The sequence below is a fragment of the Musca vetustissima genome, unplaced genomic scaffold, assembly GCF_032173495.1.
Source record: "Musca vetustissima isolate MV318-11 ecotype Yass unplaced genomic scaffold, APGP_CSIRO_Mvet_v1 utg30942, whole genome shotgun sequence".
In the NCBI taxonomy this organism is placed as follows: Eukaryota; Metazoa; Arthropoda; class Insecta; order Diptera; family Muscidae; genus Musca; species Musca vetustissima.
In genome coordinates, this window is record NW_026887064.1 from 50,641 (window position 1) to 66,634 (window position 15,994).

General features: G+C 35.6%; 1 protein-coding gene across 1 annotated transcript in view; it reads left to right on the top strand.

Annotated features, from left to right (window-relative positions):
• The window catches only part of LOC133334545 (BAI1-associated protein 3), a 44,963-nt gene extending 35,088 nt beyond the window's left edge, over positions 1-9,875 (top strand). Inside the window, exons 6-10 of the mRNA XM_061542860.1 lie at positions 1,058-1,579; positions 1,651-2,124; positions 5,037-6,426; positions 6,550-6,796; positions 9,784-9,875. Coding sequence (XP_061398844.1) covers positions 1,058-1,579; positions 1,651-2,124; positions 5,037-6,426; positions 6,550-6,796; positions 9,784-9,875 — 2,725 coding nt within the window. The remainder of the gene's footprint in view (positions 1-1,057; positions 1,580-1,650; positions 2,125-5,036; positions 6,427-6,549; positions 6,797-9,783) is intronic.
• Positions 9,876-15,994: the final 6,119 nt, after the last annotated feature.

A 15,994-nucleotide genomic window follows, 5' to 3' on the forward strand; every position in this document is an offset into this window, starting at 1 on the left:
TCTATCACGGATATTCTCTGAAAAAAAAAATAAATAAATAGACATTTTTGTAAAATATTTTTCGGAGACACTCATAGCCATGGATTTTTGAGAAATATTTTTTCACAGATAAATTTTTGGATTTGGATTTTTTAATATATATTTTTTTGCCAAATCTATTGGTCTCTAAAACGACATTCATAGTCGGTTTTTTAATCCAAATATATTTTCAAAAAAAATTACGTCATTTATTTTATTTAAAATACAACTTTTATGAAAAAAACCCCCACCTTTGTTAAGGGCCCATACTCTATACATCATGCCGTACAGCATTTATCATAGTATGTGTTATTTTTTGAAAGTTTATTTATGTATGTGTGACACATACAATGCATGAAGAAAATCAAAATAGTTTTGATTTTGAAAATGAACCTCTATCAATCTGGTGAATAATATTCATTTTGAAAGTTGTCAGTAAATAATTTTGTGTACAAAAATAATAAAATTGTGACGGAATAAAGAAACAACTGAATTACGACTCAAAATACAATTTTTGGGACAAAAATCGATTTTTTGGAATAGTGATTGAAGAGTTTGCCATACACTAGTCAATCTCACATATACAAAAAGGGGTTCATCGGCATGACGGCATGATTTATAGTGTATGAGGCGCTTAAAGGATTCATGCATAAAATAACCTAAAAACAACTTTTTAAAACAAGAAGTACATATTTAATAGAAACATGCCTATGATAGCCTCCAATAATAATATTTATAAAACAAACTACATTATCGACTTTGTCACGTAATAGTTTAAATTCGATTCAAAGACATAAAAAAACCCCATACAATCCTAGACACCTACTCAACCGGTCACTGGTGTAGTCGTTGGGACGAAGTCTTTATCACATTTTAGTTATTACTTTTTATGCACATTTTCACAACGATTTTTTTCCAGTTACTCATGTCTTAAATATTTTCTTTCTCTCTTTTCATGTTCTTCAAACAAAAAAAAAAAAACTGTAATTCCCTCGAAAATAACAAAAACAAAACACAAATACTACAACAATGTCCACAGTGACATTGATGACATGAACACCGACACATTCCACTTGGACATCTGGGACCATGACGACGAGAGCTGTGTTCTCGATGCTGTGTCACGTTTAAACGAGGTACGCGGTGTCCGGGGCTTGGGACGTTTTTTCAAACAGGTTTGCCAATCGGCACGTCAGGGCTCACAAGATGATTTTCTCGGTTGCGTTAATATACCCATTGCCGATATACCCAGCACCGGCATGGAGGGTTGGTTCAAATTGGAGGCACGTAGCCACCGCAGCACCGTACAAGGTCGCATACGTTTAAAATTATGGCTATCAACACGTGATGGACAATCGGGTGATGGCGCCCAAATGGACAGGGATCACACAATGGATGTACACAATCTGGAGGAATTGCAAAGGGTGTTTATGCAGCATGAGGTGGCCACACACGAGCCCTCCTGGACATGGAATGGTGAATTGCCGGGACCAGCGTTAACCATACTGCATCAATTAGCGGTGCAGGCCGATTTGGCGGAATTACATTGTGCAGCGGCAAGGTAAGACGGAGAACTTGTGCAACAAATTCTAGAGAGTATAAATCTGAAAACCATTTTATGTTTTCCCTTAGATTTGTGGCCGCCGCCAAACTAAATCGCAGCACACCCCTCGATCCGAAATTTATGCATCGCCTGCTAACCGAAGTGGAGAAACAATGGAGCACCGCGAGTCAGGATCATTTTACGCGTGATTTCGAACAATGGTTGGCTGAGGCCATGAATGGTTTTGTGGAACGTTCCTTGCAACAGATACGCCAGCATCGTAAAGTTTTCCCCGCCCTCAACCCCCCTTCACTTATAAGACTTGAATTTCTGCTGCGTTGCCTGGGACTGCTGGGCTCCATGCGGGCATTTCGTGCCGTATGTCCCTTCAACAAAGGTGTTCGGGGCGAAGTTGTGAATGCTCTGCGTAAGGGCTCAGTAACATGGGGACAGAATGTCCTTAAGGAAGCACAGAATTTACCCAATCCCTTGGCACATTTTGTGACAACCATAACGGCTGACATACAAATTGGACAATCCTATTATCATTCGTTGTTTGACAAGTAAGTACAAAGTTTGTGTATTTTTTTTTTTACTTTGTAGTGGAGTGGTTTGGGTGGGAGGTGACTGACAAACATTTGTGTCGGTTGTGCTATTTTTAAAGGCCAAATAAAAATCAATAAAAACAAACAAAAAAGAAGTATTTCTTTAATGTTGGCACGTGCATTACATAAAATGGGTTTTGTGTGACTCGAAAAATGTGAACCATAAAATACCGGGGAAGTGTTTAAAAGGGCAACATCACATCCTTCTACCAAGATTTAAGGCAGTTGGTACAAAACAGTAAATAATGTAAATGGGAATGTAAGTTACATTCCTTTGGAAGAATGTGATTTTTTTTTTTTGTTAAAAAAAAAACAGAAATGTAAACAGATTTTCGGTATTTCATATGCAGGGGAATTCAAAGGCAAAAATATTTTAAAGTTTAACCCCCCAACGAGAGTCTTTGTTAGAAGTTTTAAAAATATTATAAATACACTTTTATTGGATTAGAAATACCCCCTACCCCCTAGGAAACATTTGGAAAACCCCCTATGATAGCAAATATTTTCAAAATCCAGGAATGTTAAAATACTCCCTAATAGCTCATTAATAATATTACGATAGTATTTCTCAAAAATTACGATAGTATTTCTCAAGAAATGTTTTTAAACCCCTTACAGTAGACTCACAGTAAACAAGTTTCAAAATTCCACAATAGGGATATTTTTTTAAACCCTTCGAGAAATCGTTTCAAAATATCTGCGATAGTTCTTAGAACGTAGTATTTTTAGTATTTTAGTATTTTAAGGACTCTAAAGAAAGCTCCTTGGGTTTCAATGAGGCTTGGGTGCCAGTGAAGACACTCGAAACAACAAGATTTACAATAATGTTGGCTACTCCTTGTTTAGGAACTACTTCCAGCTTATGATCTATTCCATCAACTTGGGCAAGCGTGGGTAATGATCTTAAGCTTCAGTATTCGCTAAACGAATTAGAGCCGGGTGGTCCAGGACTCGAAGTGTAGCGATTTTATTGAAATTTGATTGAGCTTAGGTACTACTTATGATAAGCAAGATTCTCGTCTAGTATTGGTTGTATGATAAGGTATTAATATCAGTGATGTAGTTTTTGTACTATTTAAAAATATTTACATGGTTAACCCTTAATTTCAAATATTTAAATAAGAGTTGTATTCAAATGATTAATAAAACGTATGTGTTTATACTATAGCAAATAAAACTAGAGTTGATCCGCTTCAAGCCTAAATTGTTCCGCAAAAATCATTATAAAACAAGTAAGAAAAGTAGTAATGTCGGACGGAGCCGACTATATGATACCCTTCAGGAATGGTCCGTGTGGTCCGAATTTTTAGGTTTTCGACCGTCAAAAAGGTGTAAACGTCGAAAACGTCACATACCTGTATAAAATGTAATAAATGCAGTAAACGTCGTTTATTTCAATATTATCAGCATATAAAGTTATTTTCAAGAATATATATTATTTTTAAATATATCTCACTATTCCTTGCTAGAACTAATAAAAATTTCTAAATTTTTCTTTAAAATCTAAAAAATCTATGTTAAAAAGAACTTAAGAGAAATACCGCTTTAAAATGTTATATGTGTATAGAATATCTTAAGAGGTTCTCTGTGCGTGGAAGTCCTTAAGCGGTATTCTGTGTATGGATGATCTCAAGGGATCTCCTGTTCATAGATGACTTCAAAATGTGTTCTGTCCTATAGAAGTCTTCAAAATATGTTGTGCGCTCTAACTCATCTATTTTGTTAAACTACTCTATAAGGGGGTTTGAAAAATATCCTTTAAAAAAAATTATGCTCTGGATATTCTTGATATTCTTCAAAAAAAATTAGCTCTAAATAAATATGCTTTAAAGAATCCACAATCCTGAAAAAAAGGTCTTTAAAAAATCGAATGCCGAAGCATATTTTTAAGAAATCCTAGTTTATTGGTCTTAAAAACACCAACAATAATATTTACTAGCTATTGAATGTGTCCGTAAGAAGTACATGAACTACTTTCTAAACTATGTACGGTGTAGAAACTTTTTGAGTGACATGAACGTTTTTTTTTCGATTGTCAACTAATCTCTCAAAAAGAAAATTACTGAAATCTTCTTAAAATGTTTGCAATGGAGAGCCAAATCATTCTACACACACAATGATCCATGGCTACCGCAATCATCCCCAACCCCCGTCATAACTAAGCCCTATTTCAAAGTTATCATATTGTTTTGGCCCAAAGGTATTTGGACTTGAATCAATAAAGTTTTCATTGGTTTTCCTTTTGAAACCTCTTTCACATGCACCGACATTTCCAATGGCTTAAAGGCCTTCACCAAGTAACTATCCACCAACTATCGCTATCACCAGAACGTGGTTTTGTTTGTTTGTCCGTTCATTTCGTGGGGAAAATAAAAGTTGTTGGATTACTTTTTCAAATGTCTGCAAGTCCTTGAAGCGTGGGATGTTACGGGATAAATGTTCCCAAGGTTTTTAGAATCAAAGGAGAGAGAGAGAGAAAACCAACGGACATAGATATAATAACCACACAAAGTAGGAACGTAGTAGAGATTACATCCATTTTGACTTGTGGTTTTGTAGGTTTGTCTTACCAATAAGGATGTAAAGTAATTTCCTTATTGCAATTGTGCCACAGCTCGTTGGAACGGTATTTACATTTATTTTCATTAAATTGTGAGATTACCAGTATTTGGATGCATCTGGGAAATCTATTCCTGGCAAGGAAGTTAAAAGTTTCGAAAAAAGGAAACTTAGCAGAGATGAAGATATAGTAAAAAATACATCATCCCAGCTTATGTCTATAGTGCTTAGAAGAATTCTTGAAAAATTATTCTTAAAAAATACTCCTTAAAATATATATCTCATAATTATATGTCCTCTCTCTTTTACAGCACCAATGGTATTCAATACTTTAGCATAGTTTACAAACAATTTGATGCCTTAGTCGGCGAGGAAATCTATCATCGCATGGAGGCGGGGCAAATACCCGGAATAATACTTCACACGGCCCATTACCCCATTACAGATGCTGAGAACGAAACAATCGATATTAAACCCTTCGAATTGTTCTTGGCACTACAAGAATTTTGTCAATTAAAACGTTTCCTGTCAGTTCAGCCGCAACCACCAGAGAAACCTTTGGCACTGGCCCAATGTCATGAATGGTTTATACCCACTTTCGAACATTGGATGGTAGTGAGTAAGGCCAAGGCACTGCAACGGATTCGTGAAGCTATACGTCGCGATGCCATATGTGAGGGTGAACGAGTGGTACGCTATAGTTCCTCATCGGTGGATACTGCCTCAACGTTGGTGAATATTAAAGAATTTTGGAAAATCATAAGTTGGCCCGATGACGAAACGGGTATTATGTTGGAATCACAACTTATCGATTTAGTGTGCGCAACGGCAATGCATTATTGCGATTTGATTCACACCGCGCTGGCGGATAGTGGTTACTATGAAATTCAGGGGCCTTTTCGTTGTTCGGACGATATGTGTGTGACGGTAAATAATTTGGAATATGTCCGCTTTACCCTATCCGATTTTCGTTCGGATGATAATCCCCTCGAGGAGCAGGCCGATAATTTATTGGAAACAAGTTTGGCCCACATGGAGAGTCGTTGTGAGAGAATACTCTCGAAATTGGCACCCCTAATGCAAATGTCTTTACAAAAGGCAGTTTTTCATTTGGCTTGGTCTCCCGACTCGTTGCCCGCGAATCAGGCAATAGTGCCACTTTTGGAATATATGGATTCGCATTTGGGCGCCTTAAATAGTGCCCTGTTACCGAAAAACTTTAATCGAGCACTGCGTTTTGTATGGAAAACGGTATTGGGAGAAATGTCGCGACAAATGGAGACAGGCGATGATTCGGAGAAACCTTCGAATTTCCACAAACGTTTATATGAAGCACTACAACTACTGGTGGACTTTTTCCATGCCGAGGGCCAGGGCTTGGCTTTGGAGTATTTGCATTCGGAAGATTTCTGGCACATTGAACAACGTTTGCAGTTCCACAAAACAGAGACATGGCGCCTCATCGATATGTATCACCTCAGCCGTTTAAGGGAACAATATATGACACAATTACCCGGACCCTATGGTTCGTTGACTGTGCGTGCCTATTTGAATCACGATTCGTTGTGTGTGGAGGTATTACACGGACGGGATATAGTACCATTGGATCCGAATGGTTTCAGTGATCCATTTGTCATTATTGAATTGTTGCCGCGTCGCATATTTGGTCATTGCATGGAACAGCAAACGAATGTGCATAAGGTGAGGGGAATTGTTGTAGACATTTTGAAAAAGAAAAACAAATATTTTATATGAATAAATATTATTCCAAAATTTAAATACTGACTGTAATTTTTATTTTTTTATTGTTTCTCTAATTTTCAGAAAACTTTAAATCCAATCTTTGACGAATGTTTTGAGTTCTCGGTTACATTGGAACAGTGTTTGGTCGAAGGTGCCATGATTTGTTTCACCGTCATGGATCATGATGTGATAACGGCAAATGATTTTGGCGGCGAAGCATTCCTGGCATTGGGAAATATACCCGGTGTTGCCGATTACAGTACTAGCGTTGAAAATTTCCATGGCCTGAAGCAAATTGAATTGCCATTAATACAACAGACAGATAAAAGTAAGTAGTTACGTTTTTAATTTCTCTCATACATAACATTTTGAGAATCGTCTATGTCTCCATCGATTAATGCTTCATCGTATGAATTATAGTTTTCCAATTCTTTAACGACATTTAGGTTAGGTTAGGTTGAAAAGAGGGGTGGATGATAGCACCACATGTCCAACATAAGATGTACATACACATAAGCCAAATGAGGCCTGTTGTGCGCTCTAGAATTGCGGAGAAAGTTGAAATTAGTGAAAGCTGAGATTAACAAAGAATTTGGGTTTAATTGGCCTATGAATCTAGGAGTTTCGTATTTTTTGTGAACTCCTTCAGTCGTCTCCATTCACACCCCCTCAGATCGGTTAGTCCGTGAAGAGTGTAATTTCCCAAGAATTGTTTGCGAAGGCTTGTAAATGTTGGACAATGGCACAGGAAATGTTCCAGCGTCTTACTGTCTTCCCCACACGATCTGCACATGCCGCTACCTTCGCATCCAATCTTAAGTAGATATGCCTTCAGGCTGAGGTGTCCTGTTAGAATACCCGTCAGTCGGCTTATTTATTTTTTATTTACCGTTAGGATTTGCTTAGTTTTGTCTTCACTTTGGTCACCCCATAAGATTTTGGTGATTTTTCCTGTCCCCTGACAACTCTGGGGAGAGGAGAAAGCATACATGTTTATGACATATTATACAGGTTCTCGGACGAGAACCCGCATTTGCATAAAAGTGTTGGTGATTTATAATGGTTTAATCCAGAGACCCTGTTTTTAATTGTCCAAGGTTCCTGGACCAGTCCGATGTGTACCTTTTATTATTCCGTCTCTCTCCGACGGAGTTTAATCTGGATGATTTCTATCAATTGCCCTCCAGTAACCGGTTTTCTTGGGAGTCCGTGATCTTCTTCTCGGCTCCCTCCTCTTTGTTGCTGGGTACTTTCCCTCGCTGTTTTCATTGGCTTCATCGTCTCCAATCCTTGCCTTCCCTATTTTAAAGTAAACGGCATTGGACACGTAGTGCGTCTTGCCCTTGGTCTTAGCCAGACTTGCCATTGAAGACGTGTCCAAGCCTAACACAAGGAGAGTCCCTTCTTCATTCTCCTCCCTGTGGAAGACTTCCCACTTCTTCACATGCAGTGTATTATTCGGTCCGTGTCGAAATCGCTGCCCCAACCTCTGACAAAGTCTGTACCATTTTTGTAGTTGAGGAATGTATTCTTTCCTCACCAGCTTGAGTTTCATTGTTCCATCTATGGGTCCAATGCTTGCCACTATCTTCCTCAAAGCTTCTATGCTATTTGGATTTTAAAATTCCAGCATTAGATAGTCCCCTTTGAAAGCGCAGCTATCTAGTTCAATAGAGTCCCCTCCTTGTCGTAGGTACTCCATGATCTTGCTGCTGACCGCATTTAGCACTCCCTTATGGGACTCCTTCTTTAGTTTATCGGACGCGCTATTGCCGTCGATCACTGCATAGCAGAGCTCGTCTCGATAGCGTTCCCTGGCAACCTTGACATAAGACGGCGTCTCTTTACCATATGTTGCTGTCATCTTCCTCTTACGCAAATACCGCTTGGTCCTTTTGGGATTCTCGGTCTTTGCGGAAGATTCCGACTCCGCACTCGCCTTCCTGATATCAGAGCCAGCTTCGTTTGGCCTCGTCAGTGGATTCTCGTGGCAGTCTCATTTGACGTTGGTTTGACTTAGCTTTCTCTTACTATCGGTCGACGGGACGTTCTTTTTCTTCTTGGCAGATTTGACAGTCGCCTGCTCATCCGGAAACCTTATCCTCTTAGCCGCTTCCGCAGAAGTCAGTCTTAAACTTTTAAGCATCTGTCTGCATCTCCCCCTTTTTGTTCATCCGGTTCATTCTGGCCATCTTCCGCCTTTGTTGTTGTTGTAGCAACAGAATACATGTCGTTTGTCATGCATCGTCTGGTTCTGCATCTTCTACATCCAAATTCAGGAATGCTGCAACTTCAGCGGGTTGCGATAGGTGAGTAGGCTTAGCTGGGCAATATAAGAGGTGAACCGTGTCGTGTGGTCCTAGTCCACATGCCGGACATGGTATCGAGCCGTCAATTCTTGCCCAATATGAATTGAGGCGGTTGCACCATCCTGATCTTAGTTGAGCTAAGACTACTCGTGTTTGCCTTGGCAGCTACTTCTCCTCAGCTGCGATGGATGGGCGATGGTCTCCAATTATGGTATTCACTCGATATTGCTCTACTGCCTGAGCAACTGCATCCGTGTGAATACCATTCAGACCTGCTTGATAGGCTTCTTGATCTAGAAGTTCACGCTTGTACCTTTGGACCTCTCTCTCTAGATCATGAAGATCTTTCCTGACGTGCCTGGGTGGGGGAGTCCTGTCCACAAGGCTATGGCAGGGATGTTCCTGACGATAACACCGAAGCAGGTACTGCATCGACAACATATAGTTGTGACGATGGACGGCTAGCGACTTGAGGACCTTGTTCCTACTTCTCAGCTTATCGCATAAAGCAGTGACATGCACGGACGACTTGAAAAGGCTGTCGAACGTTACTCCCAATATCTTGGTGGTGAATATTTTCATATTCCTCAGATGGAAGTAATTAACAATATCTGCTATGTAGACGTTTAGCCTCTCACATATATCATCAATAATAGGACCCGATCTTCCCGATGTTACATGTTCCGCCTTTGTGCCCCAGACCTCCTCCATCATCTTACCAGCCTCTTCTCTCTTCCGGCTCTCCAAGACGGTTATGTTTGTCTGATTCTCATGGTCAGACTCAGAGTTTGAAGTTGAGTTCCCTCCTGTCTCTGAATGCTGGGTCGAGATTGCTCTTCCCCTGTTTAAGGAGGTCTCCAGTCTATAGACGACCTTGAGAGGTCTAAACACGTTACTTCTGATTTAGGGTACTTCTGTACTTAAGGTTAAATATACTTAAAGATTTTCCTGCGAAGCATCCATTGAACTAAATATGATAATATTTTTTTTATTCCACTCTTTGCAGATCATCCCATACTTCAAATATTGGAATTACGTGTCAATGATAAACAAGCACAAGACTTCGTACGAAAACAACGGGATAGAATAATACAATAAATTTAACAAAACTGAACAACAACATAATTCGACAACAAACATAGAATAGCTCCTCAAGAAGAAAAAAAAAACAAAAACAACAACATTACAACATTTTCCAGCTTATGAAACGAAACTACAATCAAATTGTATGTGTAAGTAGATATGGCAAAAATAAAATAAAAACATAGAGACAGTGGGGAAAATAAATGTTTATGAATGTATGGAGTGAATATACCAGACCACCCTATACCATATAACATCATATTATGATGTAGACAAAAAACGGAGAAACAAAATAAAAGATATCTCAAGGGGAAGTAAATAAATTCGGATGGTGCAAAATAAAGAAGACACTACTGTTTGGATGATACGAAAAATATAAGTAAATTATTCAAGAGGAGATGATAACAAACAGTGACTACGGACATTTTAAGAGAATATAATTATACAAGTTTCAAATAAAATATATATAAACAATTCGATTTTTCATTTCGCATATTTTCTCCTTAAAAAAAAAACTTAATACAAAATAACAAAACTAAATTATTAAAATAATATACAAACATACACACTTTTTGGAAAAAACCAACCCAATTAAATGCAAACTCTTAGGGAATCTTTTTTGTATAAGAACATATTTTTTGGTCATGAAATGCTTACGAGAACCGATCCTTAACTATTATTAAATTATATAACAAAATAAAATTTATATGATTAATGTATATCGTAATACATGTAAATTAAATTAAATAATTAAAAAATATTCATTTTTAAAATTCATCATGTTGATATTCATATTTCAATTTAAAAAAAAAAAATCCCACTACAATTATATATTCAAAATTACACGATACATTATGCCATATCCTGCAGATAAATAAAGATTGATATCGTATTTGGACCATATAAAGCGAGTATATCAAAACGGGGTTACTTAAATTTAAAATATTGAGGTTGAAAATAAAATATTTAGTGGACAAACTAATAATAAAATCTAAAACTAAATGTAATAAAAATTTTGAAATGTTCATTTAACATTTTGAAGGACAAAGGGTAGACTTTTTATTTTTTTAATTGAAATGGATTTTTTAAATTAAAATCCACGCCTTAATCATATTCATGGTATGGATTTTAAATTTAATTTTCAAAAGCATTTTGATTTTTTAATAATTTTTTAATGTAATTTTCACAGACCATATATAAGAGGTTGATTTTTTAATTAATTTTCAGAGGCCATATAAGGCGTGGATTTTTTAGTTAATTTGTGTTTTTTAATTAATTTTAAAAAGCCAAATATAAGGCTTGAATTTTTTAAATTAATTTCTAGAGGCCATATATAAGGAGTGGATTTTTTAAATTAATTTTGAGAGGTCCCAAATTAACTTTGTGTGGACCTATATAGACATGGATTTTTTTAAAATTAAATTTAAACTGTCATGGATTTTTATTTCAAAAGCTGCTGTAGTTTTTGTAATTAATTGTGAGAGGATTGATATTTTACGAAATATCAATAAAATTATTCAACTCCGCCTTTATAACATTTTTAATTCTGTTACAATCAAGAATAGGTTTTTATACCCTAATCCATAGTATGGACAGTATTTTAATTTTGTTTTTCCATTTGTAACTCATCGAAATAATCATTTCCGACCCTATAAAGTATATATATTCTTGATCAGAGTAAAATTATATGACGATTTAACCATGTCCGTCTGTCCTAATCACTCTAGCCTCTAAACGAATTGAGACAGATCGCCAAAATTTTGCATAGTGTCTTCTTTTGTGTGCAGGCTGGTCAAGTTCGAAGATGGGCTACATCGGTCCACGTTTAGGCATAGCTCCCATATAAGGGTACCCCCCAAATTTCGGTATTTTGGGGTTCTCGAGCGCGGTTTTCAACCGAATTCTCTGAAATTTGGTACATTGGGTTTTTATTGGGTATCTCCACTAAAAATTATAAATATAAGTCCATTTTTTATTGTAGCACCCATATAAGGGTACCCCCAATTTTCGGTATTTTGGGGTTCTTGAGCGCGTTTTTCAACCGAATTTGCTGCAATTTGGTATTTTGTAGTCGTATATGGTAACAAATCTCCCAACCAAAAATTATTTATATTCGCCTCCTTTTTGGGGTAGTCCCCATATAACCCCCTTTTTACACCCCTCACCCAACTGTGGTAAAGAGTATTATGTATTTGTGCATATGTTTGTAACAGGCAAAAGGAACCGAGATAGACACATGGATCCTTTTGAGAATATGCATAGAATCACTTTCTATGTCGATTTATGCATGTCCGTTCATCCGTCCTTCTGTCTGTCGATGTTAAATTGTATACAAAGTACAGGTCGTATCTATGATCCGAATTTGGATGAAATTTGGCATAGGTCACTTATTTGGTCCAAGGACGAACCCTATAGAAATGGGGAAAAATCAGTTCAGGTTTAGATATAGCTCCTATATATATTTTCGTCCGATTTAATGTAAATGGTGCACCAATGTCCCTATATATCTTTCGATTTGCACGAAATTTTGCATAGTGTACTGAATTAAGTCTAAAATGATGTGTGCTAAAATTCGGTTCAGATTTAGACATAGCTTTGACATATTTTTCTTCCAATTTTATGTAAAGTATGCACTAAAGACCCAAAGTTTGTTCGATTGCCACACAATTTTGTACAATGAACTGTAGTTAATATAACCTAGCATGTGGAATTTTTTTTTTTTGAAATTGGTTCGGACTTGAATAGATCTACCATATATATTTTCTCCCGATTTTAAGTAAATGGTGCACTAAACATAAACATGAGAAGGTTTATCAGATATTTATCCAAATAATCAACGGGTTGATATTTGCTTTAAATTGATTTACATAATGTTTTCCCACTGTATGAAGCAACCCTATATCTGACAAAATGATAAATTTAGTATAGGTTGCAGAATGACATGTTTATGGATCCAATTTCGTTTTACTGGTCCGTCAAAAATGCGACGTCTGTTAGGATTCATCTGTTGAATATACCCAAGGTGGTGAAGGGTATCATATAGTCGGCCCGTCCGACTTTACTACTTTCCCTTTTGGTTTATGTTAAAATACTTATCTGATTTGTTCCGCGTTTTGAGTTTCGTTCTAAGACTCTGTTGTAATAATTTCACCTGCGGAGGATAGCGAGACCTAGCCTTAGTTTGGAGATTCCAGAAGGAGTGGACCGATATTCCCCATCTTCGAATTTGAACTAAGCTTGGAAGTGATAATAAGATGGGCAAAGTTTGGATGAAATCTAAATTTTCTGAAACTGATAATTATCCATTAAAAATTTCTGAAATATGTATTATGGTTTACATAATCCGTTTTTAGAAATGTCGGTATAGGTCCAATTTTTGGTATGTTCCCTATATTTTCATTTCTAGTTCCTGTCAGTATATCTATGGTAGAGGGTATCCAAAGTTCGGACCGTACGAACTTAACGCTTTTTCACTTGTTTTTTGAATATTACGAGATATTACTGATTTATCTACCCCATATAATGCTGAAGGATATCACAATATCATAAAAGGATATGGTGTAATGTTTTTTTTTAATAAAGTCGCCCAGCACGGTCACAGCATTTATTTTCAAAAACATTTGTATTTATGTTATAAATTATCACTAAACACTCTTCATTTGATAGTTATCAATTAAAAGGATTTCGGTTTCATTTCAAATAAGCGCAATTAAATATGTAATATCAAATAAATATTTATAGACGTAAAAAATCACAAAATAAATATACATATATCTATAAATTATTATTAATAATAAAAATATCAAATAAATATTGTCAATTCTTAAAATAAAAAATATGTTTATATGTAACAAATAATGTATTTCTAATAAAAGTGATTGATATACCTACGAACTACTACAACAATCTTAGTAAAAAAAATGAAAAAATAAACCATTCAGAGCTTAGCCTTTTTAGAAGTATTTTTTACATAGAACCTACGAAAATGCACCCGCTCTCCCCCTTTCCTTTACCTGAACTCAAACAAAAACTTTTTATACAACCTATAAACAAATTTATTGAAAAACAAAAACTACCTAAAACCCGCACCAATTTATTATATACAGAAGAGAGATAGAGCAAAAAACAAATTACTTGTAAAAACTGCACTTATTTTATAAGAAGTTTATTATTATAATTTACAAATACACAAAAGAATTTATAAAAAAATTTAAATTTATAGATTTCTAAAATCTATCCTTAAAGGTCTTAACTTTTTTTCGTTTTTTATTTATTTAACTTCGAAAAAAAAAACTAAAAAATGAAACTTTCTCAAAAAATCACATTCGTGTTGTAAATTTTGTACTATATCAATATTTAACTAAATGCTATACTCTATGTAATAGACATTCATACAGATCAAGAAGATCATGATTACATACTTGGTAATCTTCATTGCCAGCATCTTCATCAACTACATTCTTCTCTTAGACTTAACAACAACTTATTTTTTAAGACATTACAACTTTTTTATACCTGACTAAAAGCAAAACAAAACAAGAAACAAACTAAATGGAAATTCTTTTTTAACAACAAATTATCGAATCTAATAAAACGATAATGATAATAATTATCTATAAATTAAAAAAAATAAAACTTAACACTAAAACGATAAATTTATGTAGCTAATTATACATTTAAAATATAAAAATAAAATCATATTGGTAATAATCAATTATTACGAAATAATTCATTATTCATAATATATAAATGTAGAGCAAATACAAACAGAAAATGTTTCATTAAATATTAATATGTGAACACAAACAACTACACTACAAATATGTATATTAATAAGTATAATTGTTATAGGCTAAGAACATACAAATTTCTAAATTTCTTTTGTTTTCCGTTTTCTAATTTATTATATACAAAAAAATAAATGTATGTTTGCGTTTTGGTGTGTAATTTCATGATACATTTTTATTCCAAATTGTCGATAATACGGAATTGGCATTAATTTAACATTTATTGTTCAAAATGGGTAAGAACTTGTTCCACATAGATTGCTCTTTGTCATAGAGCTCATATGATATTTCAAGCTCAGCTTAGATTGCAAAAAAATCAGTCAGAAAGTCCTTTTAGTAAACCATCCATGTTCAGGAATGTTAGAATTCATTTTGTGTAATATGATCTTCGGTTTAGGATATTTTTGGGCGTTGAAACCCCCATTATTATTAATTTTTATACCCTACACAACTATGTTGTAAGGGTATTATAGCTTTGTGCAGCCCCAAATGTTTGTAACGCAGCGAAATATTGGTCCTAGACCCACCTTTAAGTATACCGATCGTCATATCTCGACTAGCTGAGTCGATCTAGACATGTGTGTCCGTCCGTCTGTCCATTATAATTAGTAAACACGATACAGGCCCCAGTTATGGACCAATCTTTACGAAATTTTGCATGTAGGATGGCCAATGAAGATCCCTATTATTTTTGGTAAAGATCGGTTAATATTTAGGGGATGATCAAATACTAAATTTTTTCGGTTTTTCTGGTCGCTCCACAGGCCGCAGTTATGGTCCAAACATCGTGAAATTTTGCTTTTTGATTAAGATAGGTTAATATTTAGCGGGTCAAATGGACTCTGACTTGACTGTGAAAAATGACAGAATTTGTATTCCATGGCGTATATATTTACCTCTGAAGGACATAGACCCGAGAAGTTGATAGTATATCCAAGAGGAGTTTTTGACCTTCAAATTTATACCAATTATATGGCTGTATGTACTCTGATGTGGGATTTACACGTAAATATTTACAGGTGCTTACGTATTCAGATATTATTTGGTAGTCCATTACCACACTGGAGGGTGGAAATATAGCGCTGATCGGTTTGAAATGTTCCATGAGGTTCTATTTATGGTCAAGGACAACGCCTATAATTTTCGGTGATGATCAGATATTAATTTTTGGATGAATTATTTTTTTATGTTTTTGTTTTCGAGCCGATCTATACGCCACAATTGAAAGACTATCATCAAGACACAACCCACGGTGATGGGAATATGAACAAGTAATTAGAAGGATTGTACTAAATATTAGTAATATTTGTTTACCTATAGTTGGTCGAAGGTAAGAACTGAACCGAT